General features: G+C 38.0%; 1 protein-coding gene across 1 annotated transcript in view; it reads right to left on the bottom strand.

Annotated features, from left to right (window-relative positions):
• The window catches only part of LOC127933905 (multiple C2 and transmembrane domain-containing protein 2), a 42718-nt gene that overhangs the window by 1561 nt on the left and 15541 nt on the right, over window positions 1-25616 (bottom strand). Inside the window, exons 12-22 of the mRNA XM_052531013.1 lie at window positions 25484-25577; window positions 25248-25350; window positions 25057-25159; window positions 24864-24965; window positions 24537-24611; window positions 24146-24265; window positions 11898-12017; window positions 9151-9192; window positions 3624-3733; window positions 2672-2781; window positions 1968-2065 (exon numbers count right to left, since the gene is read on the bottom strand). Coding sequence (XP_052386973.1) covers window positions 1968-2065; window positions 2672-2781; window positions 3624-3733; window positions 9151-9192; window positions 11898-12017; window positions 24146-24265; window positions 24537-24611; window positions 24864-24965; window positions 25057-25159; window positions 25248-25350; window positions 25484-25577 — 1077 coding nt within the window. The remainder of the gene's footprint in view (window positions 1-1967; window positions 2066-2671; window positions 2782-3623; window positions 3734-9150; window positions 9193-11897; window positions 12018-24145; window positions 24266-24536; window positions 24612-24863; window positions 24966-25056; window positions 25160-25247; window positions 25351-25483; window positions 25578-25616) is intronic.

Raw genomic sequence — 25616 nt, 5'->3', positions numbered from 1 at the left:
TAGACAGAACTGTTAAAGGACATTGTACATGGAAAAGTATTATAGCATATGATGTAAAATGTTCTCATATTATGTCAGTATTCAGCAAAATGCATTTATATAATTTACAATTACCTTTAAATGTCTAATAAATATTTATTTCTGTCAATCTTGTAAACTTCAGAAAACCCAGAAGAATCAAATTTGTATGGTTCTTAAATTATTTCTAATTTAATAAATATTATGTAAAATAATTGTACATTTCATTACAGCATGTTATTTACTTTCTTTAAAATCTTTCAATTAAACCATGTGACGTGATATATATTGGCTTTATATTGGACATCAGCTCTCTAAGATATGAGCATTTGCCATCAGATAATCCATATTGGTCCACCAATACTCAATACATATCATCATAAAAATTTTGGTCACATTATCGAGCCCAAGTGCTCCAGGATCATAATAACCTCCACAAGCATTCCCTATGATTTTGCTTTCACAGCTATGAGCAACATCAGCTTCTGAAAATTGCATTAAAGGCATTTCTCTTGTTCAGGCTGAACAACATCGACAAATAATTGAATACAGCATGAGGCTGATAGGACTCGAAAGCGTGGAGAATGTGTCCAAATGCTTTTCTTGTTTGTTGCTCCTCTAAACAATAACCTGGAGGTGTATCTGTAAGGTAGGGACTGCACACTAATTACCAGGCCCTGATTAGGAGAATGGGAGATGGAGCACAAGGGAACAAAGAGACGCGGCAGCCTCAGAACATGAAACTGTCCTCAGAACTGACAGATGCTGCTTATTTTAGGACAGAGGGCCACTGTATGAAGTCCAGTTTTGAGGGTTTGTGTTTGAAGAACAGCACAGGCACTAATTGCCAAGTCATTTTCGGAACCGTGAGACAGAAGTCAATTTGAACTTTTGTAACAAGCTGTTTATTTAGTCAATCCATTTTTAGCATAATGGTTTGGACAAGTTAAACTTAACGGGGACAGCAAGGATTTGCATACCTTTTCTGTCTTTACTGGTATGCTTAATGACCACTGTGCCGTTTAATTGGCATTTAGTTTTTTTATAAAGTGAAATGCATTGCTAAAGATCATTCCGTCTTCCCATTTTTGGTGCGTTCCATTTAAATGAACAGCAGGCAGTTCATCCAACCAAGGAAACATACTTCAAAAGGCTTAAAAACTCAGCAATGGTTTCCATCTTGTTTTGCCAACTTGCTGATTCTACATGCCAAAACCAGTGTGTCATGCTGGCTTCACCCAACCACACAGACATATGTTAATGTAAAGTTTCAGAGGTTCATCTAAGCCAATCACCAAAGCACTGCAGTATCTGAGCAGGACAGGAAGCACTGACAAAAGTTAAATAGCCTTTTTGATGGAAAAAAACATTCTATGCAAAACACTTCGTGAAAGCAGGACACGCTTTGTATCCCGTCATCAGAATCTCACTCAGGGTCCAAAAGACGGCTGCACATCCCCGGGCTTATGATGTAACCCTGAATGACATATCAGCCATGGATAATGTTTCATCACATATGGCGCTCAGCGGGACGGCGTTGTCTCAATACTTCATTAAGTCCTCCAAACTGATGTGACGGGGGCCGCCACACTGCAAGTGTGCAGACACCGACCCCTTAGCCAATCCCCGAACCCTCTACAGCACCCTTCTTTCATCACAAGCCGACAAAACTGATAATCAGGGACAAGGCTGAAGCGTTACGGCCGAGGATAGATCAGAGCAGACCCCATCCAGGCAGCCGAGTGACTCCATCAAGACATGCTGGGAAATAATTGGGCCGGGGGCCGCCTTTAAAGGCGTGAGTCCATTAATAATCAAACACAGCCAGAGGAAATATCCTGGGTAACGCTTGGGAATTCTGTTAGAGCAAATAATGCAGACATCTTCAGGGAATTCCTTCCTTGTCTCTGTCCCTCCCTCTCTCTCTAAATGCAAAACTGGACCCTTACCTTTTGAACATCAGAAGGCACCCTCTTGAGAAAATCCAGTATTTCATTATTGTCAATGGCATATGGGTTGAAAAGCTTCTTGGTAAATTTCTTAACACCTGTGAAAACAAGCGTGCATTAATAAAGTTATCCACCGCACCTGCATGTATCTTACTGACAAAACAAACCTTGATCCAACAAACATTTGTCACTTTGTCTAATGTATGACATTTATACTGCTATGTGATTATAAGTGCATATAAATGAATACACACTGTCTTTTATACAGTCATCACAGTTCACACTACTGCTGTATGATGTCTTGTAACTGCTACAGCGACATCATTGAGCCGATATTGCTATAATAATAGATACAGTTTAAAATATTTCTCTCGTACTGTACATACATCATCAAACTTTCACAAGTTTACAAAGCCTCAGACAGAAAAGGTACAACTGGCCTCCCCAGCTAACAGTGGATCATGTACATGATTCTAATCAGCCGTCACAGATCGAGTTATGTAAATGGATCACTTTTTAAATAGCTTTCGTCAGGCACCAGTAAAAGAGTCAAGCTCAAAGCTCAGAGACAGTAAAGTGTGATTCTTTCTAAAACACCTCTGCATGACTTCCATTTAAAGGAAAGTGGAGACAGCTTAACAGCAGCACTGGAGTATCACGCATGATTGGGTGAAAGGGCTACACATGGCGTCTCACTTACTTACCCCACGCTAAAACGATGTACCGCAGTGGGATGTAGTACAATGCGGCAGTCGCCAGAAACAGAACCAGGCAGGCCAGGAATGACAAGAACGGTACTGACCAGTTGAACGTGCTGTCAGTGGAGACACAAGTCAAGTTAATTTACACACACAAATTACATTTACATACTGTACAAGTACAAATGTACTATATTTGAATGCATGTACTTATTAACAGTCCAGGTTAACATACACCTTACAAACAATTTTACAAACTGTTGTAGGTCAACATAAGAATCTTAAAATCAACACAAAATTTGACAGGTAGCCAATGCAAGGTCTATAAAATAGGTTTTATATGATCTATATGTCTTGTCCTAGTCAGAATACGTGCAGCAGAGTTTTGTACCCACTGAAGTTTGTTCAAAATAAATCTAGATGCTCCTGCTAACAAGGCATTGCAATAATCAATTCTAAAGAAAACCAGAGTATTGATTAATTTTTCAGCTGGAAAAGGCAGCATGGACCGTAATCTGGATATATTTCTGAGATGAAAAAAGAAACTTTAACAGTATTACGTACATGAAGATCAAATGTTAAATTAGAATAAAAAATTACTTGCAGGTTTTTTAATTTAGATTGGAACTTTATAACAGAGCCATCCACATGCAAGGCTACGGGTTTCACTCTGCGTAACTGGTGAGGCAAACCAATAAGCAACACTTCTGTTTTTTTTCACTATTTAGACAGAAAATTAACAGACATCCAATTTTTTATATCTGTGATACAGTTAGAAAGATGTGAAGCAGCCATATTTGAATCAGATTTTGAATGAGTGTATTTTTGGGTGTCATCAGCATAAAAATGAAAATCAAGACTAAGAGACCTTAAGAGTTGGCTAAGAGGAAAAATATAAAAACTTATGAGCATAGCTGCATACGAGCTACATAAGAGGTATAAAATGCTCTATTCTTACTTTTTCACTCTTTCCCCAATGCAAGCCACTTCATCTAAAGTGTTCTGAACTGTAAGCACAATTTCTTGAATCATGTGGATTTTTTCCATCAGTCCTTTTTTCTCTGATTCCTAAAGAGAAAGAAAAAAAAAAAGACAGCGACTGATGAGGGAAGTGAGCTGCAAGAAGCCGACAAAGGAAGAACAGTTTATTTCCAGAGTGCCATCACCAGTATTTCATCTAGTCAATGGCCTGTAATGAGCTCCTCAGATGTGAAAATGTGTCAGCCTCTCCTCCAGAGCTGTCACGGATCTGGGAGTATTTCAGCATTCGTCAGGCGCAAACAATAAAGGTGCATCACAATCAAAGATTAAGCGGAGGAGCAAAAAGATGTAAAAATGGCAATCAGAGAGCATACAGTGAGAGAGGAGCTCGGGAGTTCTAGAACGCAGACGGCATAAGACGCCAACTTGCAAGGTCGTCTCATCCGCGAGTCTCTGCTGGGCAAGTCTTGGCTCATTTCCTGGGGTGCGAGCTTTTTCGAGTACCAGTTCTTGTGGCGTACGAAAGCTAAGAGTAGCCCACCTTATGGCAAGATTGAGTGCAGGGTTGAAATCATTGGATTTATCAGTTTCTGTATCTGAGCTCGTGGGAGAAAGATTGCAATGTCTGAGTGTAATCATGTTATACAAAGCAATGTTTTTACTTCCTGTAAGACAGATGGGAAATCCCATTGTATTTAATGCATCACACAGTACTGGGTTGCAGTGTAATTCAGAGACATGGGCAAAATGGACTTTCGATTAAAAAAAAAAAAAAAAAGAGAGAGAACAGAGAAATTCTGTTCCATTTTCCTTAAAGAAGATTGCCAGGGTAATCTAACGTCCAAAGCAACATGATCACATCAGAGATTCCTCCGATATAAGAGCTCATGAGTATAGTTCTCCAACGGGGGAAGAGAAGAAAGAAAAAGAGAGAGAAACAAGAAGCCCTCACATCAAAAGGAGAAAATAATGACAGGAGAAAAGATGGAGTGAGAGAATAAATGAGAGTATTTGGGGGGTGAGAAAGACAAACGTGTGATCGAGCACTGTATACGTTTGTCTAAGCGACCGTCCCCCAGACAGCTGCTCCGGTGAGTCGACCCCTGGGAATGCTCAGCCCAGACTCCCCACTGTCACTCTCCATTCGGTCCCAGACACAGGAAACCATAGGAAGCCATTAGTGCCTCCACTCAGCACAGCCCCTCTACTGCAGCCACACACAGCATGTCCTAACATAGAGACTATACGATGTCAATCAAGAGAAAATCAACATGCCTTCTGTTATGAGTCATTTAAAATCCCTGCTTTGTGAGGAAAGTGTCAAAGGAGGATAAAGTGCAGAAGAAGATTTATTCTTTCAGTGTATCAGCTGTGTTTGAAATCAGCTTTTTGCTTAATGAACAGCGTGACTCTCAACCAACCACAAGAAAAATGAACTTAGAGTCCTCCCAAAAAAAAATTGAACACTGAAGTCACATATTATATAACAAAATATCAAACCAAGTGCAATTGAATCAAAAAAGTCTCTTTTCGAGCTTTATTATTTTAATTTGCTAGCTTATTAAAATAATAACAATAATGAGCAAGTATTTTTTTTCTGGTCTTTTCTACAGCTCATAAGTGAGATAAACTTTGTTATTTGACAGAACAGATATATCCCAGCCGACATATGACCGACCTTCAATGTTGAAATGCAGTTGAAATAATGTCAGTTGTTCCTTCAATATTGATTGATTCCAACGTTTAATGCTGAATGGTTGAAATTTATATAAACTTATGAGCACAATTGAGCTTGAGTGAAAGTATAACGTTTTTACTTTCTTATTATTTTCCCAATGCAAGCTACAGTACATAATCTGAAGTGGTGTAAACTGTAAGATAATGAAAGATCTACTGGTCAAAAAATACTAAATAGTGATGAGCTCCACTTGTGGTTATTCTGCAAAGACACCTTACTTAATAAATCCACTTCAAAGTAACTTGGAAAAAGAAAAAGTGACATCAGTTCCAAAGGCCCTTTTGTTTGTCTATTTATTTGTTTTGTTTTGATATTTTGTTATCTAATGATATTTTTAAGTGTGATTTAAGTATCGGAAGTATTTCTTGGGCCACTGCATGTTAGGTAACATTTGTCACAGATTGCTTTGATACGGCTGTATGGTTTGAAAATAACAAACATCAGATATTCAAATAAAAGATGACAGTTGCTTTGTTTCCATCTAAATTTGGGAATTTAACTTCTGCGCAAAACTGAAATATCGCATAAAGCCCAGTTCACACCGCAAGTGACACAGAGTGACATAATCCCATTCGTTTTCAATGGAGAGCAGCGGAAAAAGTCACTGGCAGTGTGAACGCGGTTAAAACATTTGCGAATAAATCACAGTTTCCATTCAGTGAGTCAAAGAGAACAAAATCGTCACTTCCTGATAAACTGGAACTAAATATCTCTAAGGAAACTAGGTGAAGGCACTGAATATAATATGATTTTCATATGTAATAAATTACTTGCGCTTCAGAAAGAGCAGACGTAACACAATAAATGTGGTCATTGCTTTTAGAAGTGGATGCCTGCTGTTTGGGAACGGTCATGTAAGACGGTAATTATACAGAAATTCTTTGATGACAGGCTTTCCTCAGGCATTTCAGAACGACCAAAACAACATATAGATGCTTTGAACGAGATCCGTCCGCTGGTTAGTCAAGTTATCCTGTCTCATAGTGTAAAGTCACATGACTTTTTCAATGTGCACGGTGGAATTTATTCGGTAAATGTGTTTCCATTGTAGTTTCTGTAATTTTTGCGAATACGTTTATGCACATTTTTTACATTTATGCACATCTTAGTTCTTCCATCCAGCGTTTTTTTATGCGATATTCCAAAATGCGCATAAAAATAGGTGGATGGAAACATAGCTAGTGAAAGCATTCAGAGAAAAACAATGTACAAGTTTTCTGTAATTCATCTCCTTGAACTCCCTTGAAGTCAAACATCCTTTTTTCCGCATCTGAGGTGGAAACAATTTTTTTTTTGCAGAAATAAACTATTCAAGCTACACGTCTACCGATTAGAAAACGTGTGTCAGATCATATTCTCAATTTAGATGAAATTGTCAAATAACTTTTTATGTTGGCTTAATAGGAAACAGATTGCACAAAAGGCGAACAGAAAATGCAGTTTCACAGGGATGCTCGGCACAATCAAAATACTGCAAGGCAGGGTTCATTTAACATTCATGTAATTGGGTAAATGGCGTCAAATTTGAATATTCATTCAAAGCTGGTGCAAATATTCACGACTCACTTATTCCACAATGGAATAACCAAAAGAATGCACCTAAATAAAACACCTGTGTTATTGGCCAAATGTGTTACAAATGGGTTTGTTAAAGCTGACAACCGCAGTACAAACAAGCACAAAACGCTCAACGCTCCCAAATGGATGAGTCACAGGATTGTGCACTCTGGAATACACAATGATTATGACATCAACACTCTGTCCTTGTGGTACATGCTGAAGGTGATGCGTTAGATGTGAGGGGGAGAGGGCTCATGTGTTAGGAGACCACCGATGGTAACCTGGGGTGGAAGAAGGGGGTCAGCTCTCTGCCTGTCTAACCAAAGCACTTACTCTTAGGTGACATTGTGACCAGGGCCAAGCGAACAGGACCTCCTGGTCATATAGGACACACATCCAGGACTTGTTTTCTTTTCTATCTTCTTGTTTTTTGATGCCATTAAACCAGTGTCTGTGTGCTCAACACTATTGATACCGAAAGCCAAAAGAAAGTTACATGGCAGCACATGATTTGTAAATTTCCCTCTCTCTCCCAGGACAGATTTTTGCTCATAGAGATCTTTTGTGTATTATTTGAAGTAACTGCGTATCCTAAAGTAACGCAGCGTATCCTATTGGCTTTCTTTAGCTTAATTCCATTGCATCTGTCCTGCTCGGCTGCAGGTTGACATATTCACATCCTCCAGGGGAAAACACACCGAAAAACGGCTGGTAATTGTAACCTTCTCAGAGGGGACAACGATCCTTCTCCAACCCCAAAACATGAGCTGCGATGACTTTGATAGGAAGTGTAAAGCCAGACTGTTTGATCTGCCTGCATGATACCAAAGTCAAAGTGAAAAAACTAAACAGGACTTTTGAAACAAGCCACCTTCAATTAGAACTGACAACTTAAAATAAACATGGACGTTTTGGGTAATTAAATAAATGAAAAGAGATATTTAATCTACACAAGATGTGAAAGGGTGTAGAAACATGATATATCTCTCTAGAAAAATACTGTTGATTCTGATACTCGTAATTATAATTAATTAATTAAAATAAATAATAACATCTAAATAAATAAATGCACAGGCAGTCCAAGGTCTAATTTTAACTGCTACAAATGTAATATTTCAGGCTAATTATATAAATAAAACCGTTTAAATTAATATAATTTGTATGACATTAGCTTAAATTAAATGCCACATATTTATAAGACTTTTTTATTTCTTTTTTCTCCCTCCAAGATATATTACAGTTGTTTAGCTGCTGGGCATAAGCTAACGTGCTTGCACACACATATCATGAGTTTCATCCGTGAATTATCTGCTTGGCTTGGATAGGATTTGGAAGAGGAAGCCGTTTTTAACAGAGGGGTTCCTCTCAACAGATGAAGCTAGCCTGCGGTCATCCTAGCAGAATATATTGAGCACATTATGGATATGAATCCTAGGCCCTAGACGTGCAGCACAAGGGTCAGCGCTCAGAGATGCGCATTTCCTTACATCCAAGTCAGAAAGCAATAACGCATCGTCTTCCTGTTAACCCATTCTTCTCTGAACCAGACAGCGCGGACTAAAATGATTATGAGCCTGCCCTGCCTCATTATGAATTTATTCGGCATTCAGATTTTGACCAGTGTAACAATTTGCCATCCAAATGTGCCAAACAATGAAACCATACCAGCTTAGATTTTGTTGTTTTGCTTTTCTAAATAAAGACTTTTTTGTACTGTTTCTAATGACTGTATATTTTAGGAATAATCGGACCTAAGCAGATATGGGGGAATTTGTTATAAGTCTAATAACTCATCATACACGTTAAAAAATAAGATGCTAAAAGGGAGAGTTGAACTGCAGTCCAGCCTCCCTATTTAGCCATGCCTGCCTCAAAATCCTTACACTGCCTCTATTCCCCAGCGGAAGGCAAACTTCAATTAATGATGCCGTTCTGTGCTTATTTCTGCATTTCAAAAGGACCACAGCAGCTAAATCCATTTGTCGTATGAGCAGGAATTCCCAGAGGACTGGTGTGAAAGTACTTGAGGGAAAATGTGCTTGCTGTATCGTCTGTCCTCATTTTGAATGTATTTAAGCTGCGGTTCTGAGTTAAATGCAGTATTAAAGTTAGAGCGAACAGTCCATCTACATAGGCAGCACCCCAAAGAGAGGCTCTATAAAAGTCAGTGGCTAATCAAAAACCATGCATGTCACCAGCGAAATACCTTTTCATCCTCATCCTCGTCCTCGGCCGCGGACATGTTCTCCTGCAAAAGAAGAAGAGAGAGATAGAGAACGGATGAGATTGAGACACATGTGGGCAATGGAGCATTTTCTTAACAAACACCTCGTAATGAAACCTCCGCTTGTATATACACCCCCATTGGGAGAGGCCCTGTTGCCGTGGCAACTGCCTCTCGGGTGACCTCGCACAAAAGGAGGAGGTGAACGAGAGGGGCCTTCCTCACAAGAGCGATGTCGCAACCAAGCAATCTCATTTCTTCACAACATAAACATGTGCACACACTCACACATGCACCTGAAACCGAAAGGAAAGCATTTCATCTCAGCCGTTCGGGATCGCTCTCTATCAAGTCATCCCTTACCCTTCTAGGCTATTGAAAGTTAGCGTGGTGCTCTGTTTCTGCTAGGCCGAGGGGTGAGCATGAGGTGATGCAGGCTTTAACACTGTCAGAGAGCGCAGCCCCACCTGAGCCTGAGGTATGGCACTGAGAAGGGATGGTGGTGTACAAAGAACTGCTACACTCGGAGTAAAGACTCAAATGTGCTTTATACAAGCCACTGGAAATGAAGGTCACTCAAAGTGTGATTGCTATGTTAAAACTCACAACCAATGGTGATTGGAGCATCTTAGAAATCTTAAACTTTGTGAATCATATGAATGGGAATAGACAACATGATCTAATTATGATAGACAGACCATTTCACTAGTTCACGCTTACATATAATTAGCTGACGTATGGTATGCGTATTTGGCGTGCTGTCCGGGGAAGGGCCCGAACCTAGAGTACCCCCCTTCCCCGTCTATTTATAAAGTGAACTCGAAGTGAGGAGATGGGGTGGAGGAGGAATGCTGATAAACCGTCAATGGATAGAGGTAAGTCAGCGATATTTATACTATGGGATTGATTACTTGATTATGGTCCACCTGTGTTGGTTAGGCTAAGTATCTGACGCGCTCCTCCCGAATCTTATTAATAAAATTACATTTAATGTCTTTAGAAATGTTGTAAAAAAAATATGATATGAATTTCACTTAATGACTCAAAAAACTTCATTCTGAATGGTCAATCAGCATAATTTGATGATGGTTTAATATACAAGGTGTACATCCGGTTTACTTGCTGTTTTTTTTGTTTTATGTCACCCCAGTCTCATTCTTGTTACATAATGAAATAGTTTCAATTGAAATTAATATTTCATGTTTGACAAGTAGCCATATGATAATATAATAGTATAATATACAATAATTTTTAGTTTTACTATTATGAATGTAATATAGGGCTGGGCAATATGGAAAAAATATATAATTTTTTTTTTTTGTTTGTTTGTTTTTAGAAATATCACGATTCAAAATTTTATCACAATTCTTTGTCATGTTGGTTTTACTATTTTGTAAGTTGTCTGAGCATTACAGCCAAACAAATTTTCCTATTATAAAGACAGTCTTTCAAGGTAACAAAAAAAAAAGAATGGCAGATATTTAGGCCAAAGAGGGCGAAGATTTTTATTTTTTAATAACAAATATTAGGGGTGCGCCGATCACGATCGGCCGATCATTAATGCGCATCTCGTCAGTAAAGCCGGTTCTCTAATCAGCGGTAAATTCCATTATTTTTATACCAACATTTACTCACTCAAAAGTGGTTTTAAACCTGAGTGAGTTACTTTCTTCTTCTGAACATAAATGCTATTTTAAGGAATGTAGAAAACCAAACAGTTACTTGTCCCCAGTGACTTCAATAGTATTTTTTGCCACTATCAAATTCAATGTGGACCAGCAACTGTTTGGTTACCCACATTCTTCAAAATATCTTCTTTTGTGTTCAGCACAAGAAAGAAATTAATACAGGATTTGGACAACGTGACAGTGAGTAAATAATGACAGAAATGAAATTTTAGGGTGATCTATCCCTTGACAGTAATGACAGTAGGCTGCATGTTTAATAGGCCTACTGTCCCTTTAAGACATGCACGCATCTAATATACAGGCACATATACGTTTTTCTCTACACTGTTTACTTTTATTTTAGACATGACTAACTTGGGTCTACATGTAAACCTTGTGTGTTTTGACAGTATTAGCGCAAAATATAACTTAGTTCAATAATCAGGCAGTGTTTGACAGGTTTTGAGTGTATGCTTCGCTCAGAAAAAGCACAGGTCAGCATGTGAATTAAACATTTAAAAGCACATGCAAATAATGAGAGAGTAACTCTACCGCCGAGTTAACACTGCTGTGAATGCATGTAACGTTGTACAGTATATGACGGAGGCGCCAGGACTGCAGCTGATAGAATGTGCTCTCTCAATCCATTTGCATTAATCAAAATTATTATTATTATTTTTATATTTATCACAATTTTATTTACCATTTATCTTAGTTTAAGTGATTAACCACCATATTTCTTTCTCAAAATCTGTATATTATAATATTTGTGAAGAATCATGTGACACTAAACAGTTATTTTAAATTGTAATAATATGTCACAATATAACTTTTTTTTACTGTATTGTATCATATATTGTTCATGTTTGACTGTGAAAAAATACAAATGACAACATACATTGTATACTGTAGACAGAACGTTTATCATTTGTAATCATTCATCAATAGAATCTGTGAGGTTTAAAATGGATGCTTATTTCTTATTCCTGTGATTGACCACCAGTATTTACTTATTAGGGACGATTTCCTGTACAGCTGAGTGGGCGACATCACAGCACTCACCAAGTCCTGACTGTAGCTGGCCATGCCTGGTGTGATGTGGAAGTAGTTCCAACCAACGAGCAGGAGGAGGAAGAGAGGCAACATGAACAGGTCCCAAAGCCACACTGTCACCACAAACATCTAATAGAGAGAGAGAGAGAGAGGGAGAGAGAGAGGGCATCAAACAGGGTATGAGAATCACAAACAGCACAGTTGGCAATGCTGCCCACACATATACATTTCCTCTAATATGTATTTCTGAGAGTTTACAAGAGAAATTAACTAGAAAATAGAAAGACTTGACACAGGGACAGTAAACCTCATCATAATAAGAAAACTGTTCTATAAAGCTGTATCCTAGCATCCCTCAAGACCTTCCACCACATCATAAAGGTGCCGGTGACAGCATCTGTGTGGTGTGCTATGGGAGATTTTAATATTATAAAAATCCATTTGCATCGATTAACACTGTGCTGGTGCTGTGTTATTTGGACGTGACAGAACAGAGCATCTGACTGAGTGGTCCTCCACACTGCTCTGATGTACTGCATTTCAAATGCTTCCTGACTGTGATGCATTCCTGCTGCATGACTGATAGCATGCGAACACGGATGCTGGAGGGCTGGGTGTAAAGTTTTACCAGTGCAAAAAGAGACTGTGAACACTTAAAGACCCCTGGTAGAAATCAGATAAATAATCCTTCAGAATTCAATAAGAGAATTAGGTGTGCAACACCCACAGCTCGGCACTGCACAGCACGTTACTAATTGGATGGCTGAATTTAAACCCAGCTAGCAGCAACTTAATGTGCCTGAGAAATATAAGATGACACGCACAGGGACCACTGTACATTCGGAAGAAACATTATATATATATATATATATATATATATATATATATATATATATATATATATATATATATATATATATATATATATATATATATATATATATATATATAACTGGTATTATTGTACTGGTGTACTGGTATTAAATAATATTTGTTATTCCTTAGCTGATTTAGATTACCTTTGCCATCATCTTCATACTTTAAGTTATGCTGAATATATATATATATATATATATATATATATATATATATATATTTATATATTTATATATTTCTGTTTGTGTACACAATAAATAAAACTATTTGGAAACAGAAAATGCTAATTATACAACAGGAAGGAGGCACACGATGATGATCTCAAAAATAATATATCGGTCTATATAGTGGTCTATCACTGATATATTACATACAATTAATCTGTAAACATAAGAACTAAAATATGAAGATGATGTTTAATAAAAATAAATGGTAAATAACACTTTTGTTTAGAGACCAACTCTCACTATTAAATAGTTGCTTATTAGCATGCATATAGGCAGTTTATTAGTAATCATAAAGCATGCCTTGTTCTGCATGTCTGTATTTTAGATACTTTAATCCTACTCCAAACTACTACCTTACTTACTATTTATGAGCAGCAAATTAGGAGTTAACAGAGGCAAAAGTCGAAGTTAATAGTTGGTTGATTGTGAAAATTGGTCCCCAAACTTAAGTGTGACCAAATAAATTAGTAGAGTTTATAATTCAAAATATTATTATTTGCACTACATCAGTGTATTAAATCACAATAAAGTCAGCACAATCATCTATGTAACCTGAATTTAAATCAATAAATCTGAATTTTTACACCCGTTACTACACCGCATGTGATGCATCAAAAGCCAATAAAACCCATTATGATTCATTCTCTCTACACTGGACGCTGCAACCTCAAGCTGTCGCAGAGCGATGCAACAACAACTGTGCCTGAGTTAGCCCTGTTTCTATTGAAGGTCACGAGATAGAGCTTGTACGGTTGCACCTACACAGAACAACAGGCTTGCGTTTGCATGGCATGCTGGAGGCTTGTTAGAGATAATATGTTTGACTTAAGTTAGTCGGGGCCTGCAGGCCTTACTTTAGCTGTAGTACAGTACCAGCATGTTCTTGTCAAATCAGCCAGTGGCCAGACATGGTGCTCTGGGGGCAGTCTACCTACTGCCACTATACCACACACACACACACACACACACACACACACACACACACACACACACACACTGCCACCAGGGATATGAGAATCGTGCTTAAATGCACAGAGCACTTGGACAACAAACCCCACAGGCTCAACAACAACAGTGCACACATCTGGGTCTTTCTTTAATTATTCATTACAAATTTAGTCACACCATCGAAGGAGATGGCTGAATCTCTTTAACTCCTTATTCAATCTGCTAGTGCACGGATTCAGGCTGAAAATCGTATTATAGCTCGTGAAGGTTGAATACGAGCAGCATCCCGTTGTAGTAGTTTCCACTTTTGGGACCCCATGCAGAGGGGCCCGCCTTCATCCTCACCCTCAGATGAACTCTAAGGGCTAATCAACAGGTTAGCGGTCATAAGTGATACCTTTCAAAGAAGCTGAGGTAGAAAGTGAGCGAGGGAGAGAGCTGAGATTGGAAAAACCCTGCAGACAGCCCAGCAGGAAAGTTGAACCTGTCTGAAATTTCTTCATTTCGTCCCCAACAGTGTGTATATGTGGAAGCATGCTGGATTTACATGCCTTTTCCCCAGTGCTAATAAAAACTCAACCGCAACATCTGGTTAAAGTCTTCCCGATTTCAGTGTGAAGGCAGTGTCTGAAAGCCTTGAGTTAATAAGCAGAGTTAAGCAACTGGATTACTTTTTTTAACCAAGTATATCACAGTCAGTGTTGCCATGTCCACTTATGTGTATTAGGGCACTTTCATGTATAAATATGGGCAAAAAGATGGATTGTTATGTTTTTAGTTTTATTTTCAGAAAGTAGTCGTGTACTTGGGCTTATCTGGTGAAGTAAGGGAGTTATTTTGGACTTGTTTTATCAGACCCAGTTGATTGTTTTTCTAGTGAGATCTGGCAACAATAAGCCCAGACTTTGGGTTGAGCCCAGACCACACAGACAGCAGCTCAATCTAAAAACTTCTGATGACACACAGCTCAATATCTCCAACATTGTGAGTTCCTCCAACCCACAGAAAAAAAGCATCACACACAAGACAAGCATGTATACAGTGCAGAGAGTCTACTGCATTGATGTCCAGTGTGTTTCTGTTCACACAGAATAAATACAAGTGTCCATGGACATCAGTCAATTTGGTTAAATAATGCAATTATCAGTTCATATATGTATTTACCCTTTTATTAAGCAAAGCTTACACACATATCATGTTTCAGTATGAACCTAAAAATTGTTTAGATTGAAATATGTTGACTGTTCATGGAGGAAAATATTACTTTTAATTTTCTAGAGTGTTCAGTAGGTGATGGAGATGCTCTTTCTCCTCTCCTCAGGCACCAATAAGGACCACCAGAAGACCGGCTAGCAGGGGGTTACAAACTGCCTGATGAATATGTTTTAGTGTGCAGCTAATATGATTGAACTAGATGTATTTCTCACTAGACGATCCCCTTGTCAGAGGAATTCCTATACCTAATAATAAAGCACTCAGCGATTAAAAGTGTGAATAAAATAAGTCCTATAGCCGAAGCCAGGCTGGCAGAAGTACACCACCCACGCTCTACAGGGAGGGGTAGAGGAGAGCTATGGCAGGAACAAAAGGACAAAGACGCCCTCACTAAGAGTTTATACAAGCCTGCAAATTGATTAAACGGCAAAGGGGTGGAGAGAGGCTACCAAATCAGACTACTTACTGACGGAATAAACACAAGTGGTGTGGAGGGCTGGGAAACAACACTCCACAGCTACTGCTAAATGTAAACACGCATCACTGTGGGAGTGCAATAACCTCCATCCATCTGAATTTCAAAGTCAGAACATGTAGGAAAAAAAATAATATATATATATATATATATATATATATATATATATATATATATATATATATATATATATATATATATATATATATGCTATGTTCTGTATACAAGCTGTACAGTGGGGTTCAACAAGTCTTGAGAGCACTAGTGAAAATGCTTATACTTAAATTGATTTTTGTTTATTTTTTTCTTCATTACAGATCGAGTCACAAGCACAAACATTATTTAGGTTGAAATGATTAATGTGAATTTCAGAATGTATTTTGCTTTAATTACAGCAGCACTCAAGCTGCAAGAATTTTGTGTCAAACCTGATAGCCATGTTCACAAGTATGACTTGAGATAATCCAAAAAGCACAATGTGCATACTTTTTAAATGTTTTTTTTTTTAAAGATATCCTTCATGGTCACTGTATTTTGATCATTGTATTTATCAAAAATACAGTAAAGAAAATTATATTGCGAAATATTATTACGATTGATAATAACAGTTTTTTTTTTTTTATTATTATTGACCCCAAACTTTTTAGATATAATTAGATTTTGAATCCCAGGTTTTAAATATGGTTTCAGGATTTTGGAACCCACTGTGTTTTCTGCATTACGTCCTGTGTACAAAAGAACATAACACTGACTGGCTAAAATAACCCAGAATTTATAAAGGGAGATTAGTTTAGCTAAAAGCATAAACACAGCAAGACAAACTGGGCTGGGATCATGTCCTATAAAGTTGGTGTTTGAATCTGAAGCAGTCGGGAGTCCATAAATACTTAAGAACTGAACGGAAATGTGGGGAGAATTAGCAGGATAACATATATTGGATTGCTGTAAGATGCATATGAAAAATGCTAAACTGTTTTGAGCCATTACACGGTCTCAGTGGGTTTGATTTGTGTTACAATTTAGATTTGAGGTGAATTAATAAGATATTAACCAATGTCTTCAATGACTGAGGTACACATTTTTAAGAAGCACTTTACATGGTTAACTTTGTTGTGCATCTCAGAGCATTAGTATTTAGATTTGTGAATTTCGAACAGTGGGAAATCTATTATGTGTGTATCCTCTCAGAGCAAGTGAGCTCTAACTAAACCATGAGGGGAAGTTTGAGTCTCTCTTGTGTGCCTCTCATGTATTTATCTTCCGCAGCAGCGAGACGCAAACAACTGCAGCAGTGCCAGCCGGCTTTATGAGGGTCAGACGAAGGGCTGTGGACGGATGCCAGATTACATGAACGTATCTGTGCAAATCTAACAAGGCTGACTACTGGCTGCAGGCTTAATGCTTATGATTGTGTTCGAGAGAGCTGATGAAACCGGCAACTTTAATGTGAACAGAGGATCCTTGCAGCATTGCCACACTTTTCCCTTTCTCTGGACATGGTGTCTTGATTAAAATACAGAAAATTTTAACAAAGGCAACAAAGACAAAAGAAAGAGCTTGAGATGCATGGGAAGTTGTGTAAGATCAATAAGAGATGCTGTGGTCAGATTGGAGAATTTAAGGATTCAGAACTGTGCAGATGTTGTGACAGCTATCAGACTTATATTTCTAAACTAATATATCTACATTTAACAATATCTGTAATTTACCAAAATCACCTGCCCATCTACATATCTAAGACATTCAGGATTTAAAACTATGCAAATGATCATGCATGAACGATTTGTTCTTTGCATGCGTCACGTGACTAATGAACAAAAGACTTGGAAGATGAACTAATTAATAAAGTTTTTTTTTTTCTTACAATTTATCTTTGATTCACTTTGGAATATGAACAAATATCACTCATGTAAACATGCATGAGGTATTTGGCTTTTGAAAGTATAACATTTTAACTGACTTGAATAATGATCCGTTTATTCATTTTCCTGACCTCGGTCAAATGATACAGTCAGTAAAATGATCAGATCACTAGCAAATTTGCAAAAGTGATCATGTTAATATTTATATAATATTTTGTCTATATTAAATAATTTCTGTTATTCATTAATATGCCCATCTGTCCAGACCAGAGACAAGATATTCTTTTTTTTATATATATACCGTATTTTTTGGACTTTAAGTCGCACCTGAGTATAAGTCGCATCAGTCCAAAAATACGTAATGATGAGGAAAAAAACATATATAAGTCAGACTGGACTATAAGTCGCATTTATTTAGAACCAAGAACCAAGAGAAAACATTACCGTCTACAGCCGCGAGAGGGCGCTCTATGTTTTCAGTGTAGACTACAGGAGCACTGAGCAGCATAGAGCGCCCTCTCGTGGCTGGAGACGGTAATGTTTTCTCTCGGTTCATGTCAAATTAATTTTGATAAATAAGTCGCACCTGACTATAAGTCGCAGGACCGGCCAAACTATGAAAAAAAGTGCGACTTATAGTCCGGAAAATACGGTACTATTATAATATTACAGCATATCTGGCTATTGTAGATAATATTAACGATCATAAATTGTTACAAATTATTCTGAAATTAAGACAATTATATTTTATTTATAATTTCTTGTAAATAATAATTAATCTAATAATTCCCAATCGTGAACCTACTGAAATAGATGTAGCTGTAGCATATAATTTGTGTTGGAATGTGATCCTATAACCACACTGCAGACTGTGAGTGTATGATACATGTTTGTGATTCACAGCAACAGCCGGCTGGACTGTGGCTCATGTCCTTATCAGCGGAGCGCTGGAGTGGACTGTGCGCCCAGAGAGAAACAGGGCAAGAAAGAGAGTGAGAGAGGAAGAGATAAAGCCTCTCTGTAACCGGCGGTGTCGAGGCCAGCGTACAGAGCCCTGTGGTGCCTGTCAGCGACTGGCATGTCGACCCCACCCCGCCGCACTGGCCACCAGTGTTTAATCCATGTTGGAAGCGTTAACATTCAGCGACCTCACGGGTGACAGATCTGCCATGCGAGCCTTCTCCCCTGGGGCGGGCGGCACCCAGAGTGTCAGCTCAGCTCACGGAAGCTCAAACACGCATGTATACGTCACGGCCAGCCTGGGGAGAGTTGTCCTCTGTGACTGTGGAGGTGGCGAGCGTGTTAGTGTTGGTCATTACAACATGCAAATGCACACAGACATGTGCATCAGGGTTAAAGACGGAGCATGTTTGTTCGGCGGCACAAATAGGCAAAAAAGAATGCAGCCTGCAAGCTGTTTAGCTAAAGCATGTTTATGCACAGATGGAACAAGAATATTAAAAATAGGCACAAATTATGCAAAGCAAACAATGAATATGTAAACACGCAAAGCGCACATTCAAGTGAGTGATAAAATCTACACTCATAGTTAGAGAGAATAATCATTAAACAGACGGATGAAGGGAGGAAGTGTCAGCGTGAAGGATAAGAGGGATGCGCACGGGGTCAGGGCAGACTGGGTGTTGAGCCCCAGGAGCGGTACAATGACACAGAGCATACACATCTCAATAACAACACTGACACTGTCAAATCTCCAGCCATCACTGCACTGTTAGCGGCCGCTCAAATCCAGCGCTTTAATTATTAATCCCTTCCTCCAGAGTTTCAGGAAGAACCCGTGCACATATATCACTATAAGAGTTTGCCCTTCTGTCATACTCGCAGCACAGGCTCCGTGACAGTTTTTTAAAGCCCACGAGGCACACAGCGGGACTCACACACACGTATGCACACAGTCGCTTCAATGTAGCGGTCCAGGGAAACTTACCGAGTGAAGCTGAGGGACAAAGAAAACCCAGGCAGACAAAGATCTAACACAGAGACTAGGACTGTCAATCAATGAAAACATTTCAGTGAATCAAGTACATGTTATGTCCATAAAATAATCAAATGCATTGCATATTTAAATATTTGGTGAGGAAAGCCTCAAATCACGGTAATTTAAGGGACATTTCAGCCCAAAAAATGAAAATCCTTTCATTGTTTACTCAACCTAATCAGTATGACTTTCTTTTTAATGTGATATAATAATATCAAATATGATGGATTTTGAGACATATGATGCATTTATTTATTTTGTCTATAAAGTAGAACTCCGTGGTAACCAAAACTATTTGTGTAAAACTATTCTGAAAGATATCTTACAGTCGTTCAGGTTTCGAACGGCATGAGGGTGAATAATGACAGAATTGACAGAAGGCATTTAAATGTAATTTTAATATATTACTGTTGGATGTTGTATGCAAATGTTCTCTTCGATGTATTGTTTACTCTCATCCATCACAGAAGTATCAATATAACATAAACCTTTATTATTATTAAATTGCTACATTTAATTAACATTTGTATTTTCTATTTATTTATTTATTTTTGTCTATAATATTTAATTGTGATTGCTCAATTTAAGCATTCAAAGGACATATTTTCGGTCGGTCTCGTCCTTAACACCCTACTTTTTTTTTTGACTAGAAAGATGGACAATAAATTATTACACATGTTTACGGATTGTCTAAGGCAATTATGTTTTGCTGCTTTAGTGTCCAGCACCATGTTTTTAAAATGCAGTGTCAGGTTTAAACAGTTCAACTTTATAGACATGTCTTAAGACCCCATAAGCTACGCTGGCAGTGATCTCATAAAAAAAAAACCTTACTCAAATGAAAGAAAAAAAAATCTTTGTTAGGAAATTAAAGTATACATTTTTTAAGTGCATATTTTTAATGTAATTAACTGTACTAAATTAACATTAAATGGACAGCCCTAGCACAGACAGGAGGTGCAATACAGCAAAACCCATCAATTTCAGAAGATCATTGCGTTTTCCAGAGGACATTACACGAGTTAACTGGAATAATGAATCAGGTCGTGGAAATACTGGTAATCATTCTAATCCTGGCTTGTCCCAGCAAGCCAGTTAATAGCTTAGACGGTGCCCGCCACTTTATAGCGTTCCCTCAGGACCCAGGAACCTGCGCAGACCCCGTCCTGCTATCATGTGGCACTGGCCATTCTGTTAGACAGAAACAGAAAGAGAGAGAGAGAGAGAGAGAGAGAGAGCGCTCGGTCACAGCTGCCAACTGTGTTTACAGCTGCACGGCATCAAACATTCATCAGATGCCATCTTTACAGTCTGTGATGTGAAGCAATCAGCATTTCACAGCCTGTCAAATGATGTCGAAAGCGCTTGCTACCTGGCAGTGTCAAAAAAAAAAAAAAAATTTTCACACACACACACAAACACACGTCTAGGTTTTCTTTTCTAGTCCAGACTACTGACAGACGAAGCAAGCTCATATGTTAAAATATTAATTCTACTTAAATACACTCTAATGACAGCAAAGCTCCAAATCTTTTTTCCTCACCCTTCGTTCCCTTTCATCTTTCTTGAAAATGCTTGAGACTTTAAGAGTTCAGAAGCAGCAAATTTGGCCAGTTAATGCCTGGGTAATGCTCATTTAGCCTGTGGTGGAAAGTTTTTGGAGTCTGTTTGCTCTGTAAGAAATTACTTTGTTTAATGCTTTCCATCAGAATTGTCATCGGCCTGCTCTCGACTCATACCTGTTCTTATCATCGGCCCCTGAAAGTGTGTGTGTGTGAGCATGCATGTTTCGACAGTGCTGTAGCTCCATCTACAGGCCAAAGTGAGACGTGCAGCAGGGAACTCTGTGTAACCCCTCTGCAGTCTCCTCTGATGTATGCCACATTCATCTTTCTCAGTCTAAGTGCAAGCCACATCTAAAAAGTGGTATTTTATAAAGATTTTATCTGTCACGGCCCTCTTTCTTCCACGCCTTGTAGTTGTCTGACTTAAAAAGTGCTTTTTCTAGGCTCATTACTGTTGCATAAACAAACAATAAAAATACGTAAGTATGTGAGCAGTCTGTCTGGTTACGAGCGCGGCTGCATGCTTTTGGGAGATATATCTAGAGTTTTTTTGCAAATGCATATTAAGATACTCCTAATGAGACTGGTAATGTTTAAAAACAGTGCCTTGGGTGGACATGCATGAAAAATTTAAAGGAACATTTACAGGGGGATTTATGCAACTTAACTATATGTTACATTTCCCTCCTTCTGAGGTCCAATCAAAGATTTCTTTCCAAAACAAAGAATAAATTATTATACAATATAGAAAAGTTGTGCGCATATATACACATGCACCCACACACATACAGTATTTCCCACTCTCCACAGATCAAAGCTGTGTTTTGCAAGACGGAGTGTGTATATGTGCTCTGCTGTGTGCAGGTCGGGGTGGTGACCTCTGGGATTTCCAGCACTGGGGTGGGAGTGTGTTCCGGGAACAGGCGCTGCCTATGCAACCTACAGACCTGGACAAAGAAACCGCAGCACCGCAAATGCATTATAAGTTGTGTTCAGTGTAAAAGCTAAAGGACAGATACTCCACTGACTCTATGAATAATGTATTGTAATGTATTTTAAATATATGTTTGTAAAGTGAATAGTATCCTCTCTTCACTGCTTACTTTGTGTACTACATTCCAAGCATACAGGCCTGCATTATAAATTAAACGGCTGACATGACTACGATGACATGGATTGGATGAGAAAACGTAGAGAGAAAAGCACGATCTCCTCTAATTATGCTCTTTTTAGAGACAAGCATCTGTCAATGTCTGAATCTATTTCCTTATTACCGCAGCCTACAGATATACATACACCCATACAGTGAGAGAAAGACAGATATGTGTTTGTTAACCCTTGAGGGTAACGTGCCGTTTTATAGATGCCATGCAATATTTATGGTAATTAAACATCATGAGAGAAAAAGTGAAATTGGTCTTTATAGCCAAAAAATTGCCTAGTTGAGATGCAACCCTCAGCCTGGACGATTTACACAGGTGCCCTATTTTCATTTTTCCTGTCATCTCCATAGCTCTGCATCACCTGCACAGCTCTGAACGCAGTGGTGTGGAAACAGGCCACATGCTAGTGGAGATGAGATGAGGTTCTTTCTGTTCTCAACCCAAGGTGTGCAGACAATGATAGGGCCGGCAACAGGACGTCCCACGCCTCTTCCCAGATTGATACCCCGTGTCCTCAGGTGGATGGGTGCACACACCTCCAATGACTCCCCTTCGGGGGGCACTGCTCATTCCAGTAGTGGGCCGAAGCGGCACGGGTGATCTGCATGGGCAGATTACACTACAGCTCCAAGAAAGCCTCTAAAAATAACTTGTGCTTGTGTGTTATAGCATGGCTTAAAACCTTTCCTACTTGGCTAAAATAAAACACAGCACTGCATGCTGGGACACACTGGAAGGGCTCACACATTAGAGTTTAGTCTGTTTACTGCTAGCACACACTACCTACCATTCATATATTTGGGAGCAAATTTTTTTATTATTATTAAATTAATTTTTTTATTAAGCAAGGACACATTAAATTAAACAAAAGTCCCAGCAAAGACATTTATAATGCTAATCTTTTTTATATTTCAAATGAATTATTTTCTTTTAAATTAGGGTTCAAATAAAAGATTCATAAAAAACACATCACAGTATCCTCAAAATATATTATGAACCACAATTATTTTTATAAAAATAAATGCTTCCTGAGCAGCAAATCAACATACTAGACTGATTTCTGAAGTATCACGTAACACTGTTTGGGATGCTAAAAAATCCTCTTTGCCATCATGTAAAATTAATAAGATTTAAATTATATATATATAAATATATATATAAACTGATATTAAATTGTCTTCTCTTTTGATTAAATGCAGCATTGGTGAGTCTTTCCAACCCCAAACTTATGAATGGTAGTGTCTGTAACAAACAGATCCAAGGATAAAAGCAAATCTGATTCTACTTTGCCACACTTTTTTGAATTTTTTACTATTGTTTAATTTACAGCAAGCAATTCAAACCTGAATGGTGCACTCAAGTACCAGAGTGTAATATGATCAGAGCATATTCACCCGTTTTTTTCAACTGACACGAAATGATTGTAATGGAATCAAGACGTGTCCTAAACCAGATTCAAATCTCTCAAAAAGCAACAGAGCTCAATGTACCCAGTGTACATATGCTCCTTTACGCCACTGCTGAACTGACAAGAATGTAATTTTAACAGTATCTGGACATGACGAAGTCCAGATTTAAACCTAAAACTCTCACATGACCACAGAAACTGGAGTACGTGTTAACCCCTAAGCCACAACTCCAAACACATCGCACCAATTCCAGTAAAACACACACTTCCCATTTTTTAGAAAATCCTAAAAAAAGAAAAAAAAGTTGTCCTTTGTGGTGGGTGTTCGATAAAAGTTATTTATAAAAAAATGGATGGCTGCACCCTGACAGAGCAGGGTCAAATGAGCACAGTGAAAAGTTGCTATTAAGGAGCAGAGCGTTTTCTTCAAAGAGGGATTACACGGATGCGTTCTCTAACCTCAGGTTACTAAAAGGGCCACAGAGTTGAAATCTTGTAAACAGTGGTATGAAGTCTTACCAGGAAAGCTGTAATACTCCTTTGCTTGTTCTCCCAGTGGAAGCAGCTATTAATATACTGCAGCGTATAGAGAATGGCCATGCTGATCTTCCTCACTCGATAGATATTACGTGCTAAAAGCTAATGGGGACAAAGCAGTAGTTAGCAAGATGTGCCTGAGGACGTAATGCTCACAACATGACATTCACTCAGGTGTAAAGAGGCTTTTAAACTGAAGGTTCATTAGTGATAAATATTAATGTCAAGTCATCTTTGGGGTCTAAAGAGCTTCAGGCGGTGCTAGAGGAAAAACATAATGAGTCTCTAAAGGTGCCAACAACAAACCTAATATTAAAAGAAAGTAGAAAATATGGTGCCAAATTATGCTGTAATCGTTGTCGATAAAGCTCACCTTTTTGTTAAACTTTGGGTTGTCCTCTGCAAACTTTGTTTCCTTCGGATTGAAGGTTTTCACACCTGCTCTGATCTATTAAAAAAAAAATAATTATATATACATACCATACAAACATATATATATATATATATATATATATATATATATATATATATATATATATATATATATATATATATATATATAATATATATATATATATATATATATATATATATATATATATATATATATATATATATATATATGAATGATCTTTTCAGTAAAGGCTAGTTGGTATAATCCATATTATTCGTAAATAATCTATTAAATTTATGCACTTACGGGGTTGTAGAGAACATTCAACTCCAATGTGATGCTTCCTTTGGTTGTCCTTGATAGATTATTATTCTTCAGCATTCTGGTTATTTCTTGGCCATTAGAAACCTAAAGGCAAATAGTGGTCCTGTATGTTAATATTGGCACGATTTAAAAATACACAGCAATGATTACAAAAAATATTATGTGTGGTATTTACAGTCAACAAAGGAATGGCAACTTTTCCCAGGAAGTCAGGAGCTTTGTCCCCATCCTCATGAAAGACCGTGAGCACCAGAACATCGTGGATGTCCTTAATGGGACTTAAGACATGCCAAAATCAGTGTGATATCATTACCATGAACATGCTTATTGATATAACAAGATATCTACAACATCAGTTTAACTTACAATGTTAGGGCTGTTCTCCATTCAGGACTCAGGGTTTTGGATATGGTGTGAGTTTGCATTTTGCTATTACCAAGCTCAAGAGTACAAAAAGGGTCACTTTTACCTGATGAAGTTAAGAGATTTAAACATTATTATGATTGAGTAAATCTTTATAATAGGATAGACTGCACTTAATAAGTCTACAATATTCCCTACATACATGATGCTATTATATTTAATACAAATACCATATGTACCACTTATATCTGTTGCTGGAAGATCTGTGGCTTTTATTAACTTGATTTGAAGATAGCCAACATCCTTCAAGTTCCACAGACAGTTCATCAATTTCTGTAAAAAAATAATAATAATTAATAAATTATACAAATT

The sequence above is a fragment of the Carassius gibelio genome, chromosome A18, assembly GCF_023724105.1.
Source record: "Carassius gibelio isolate Cgi1373 ecotype wild population from Czech Republic chromosome A18, carGib1.2-hapl.c, whole genome shotgun sequence".
Taxonomy (NCBI): domain Eukaryota; kingdom Metazoa; phylum Chordata; class Actinopteri; order Cypriniformes; family Cyprinidae; genus Carassius; species Carassius gibelio.
The sequence above is the reverse complement of the archived record's forward strand: the minus strand, read 5'-3'. Positions and strand labels throughout refer to the sequence as shown.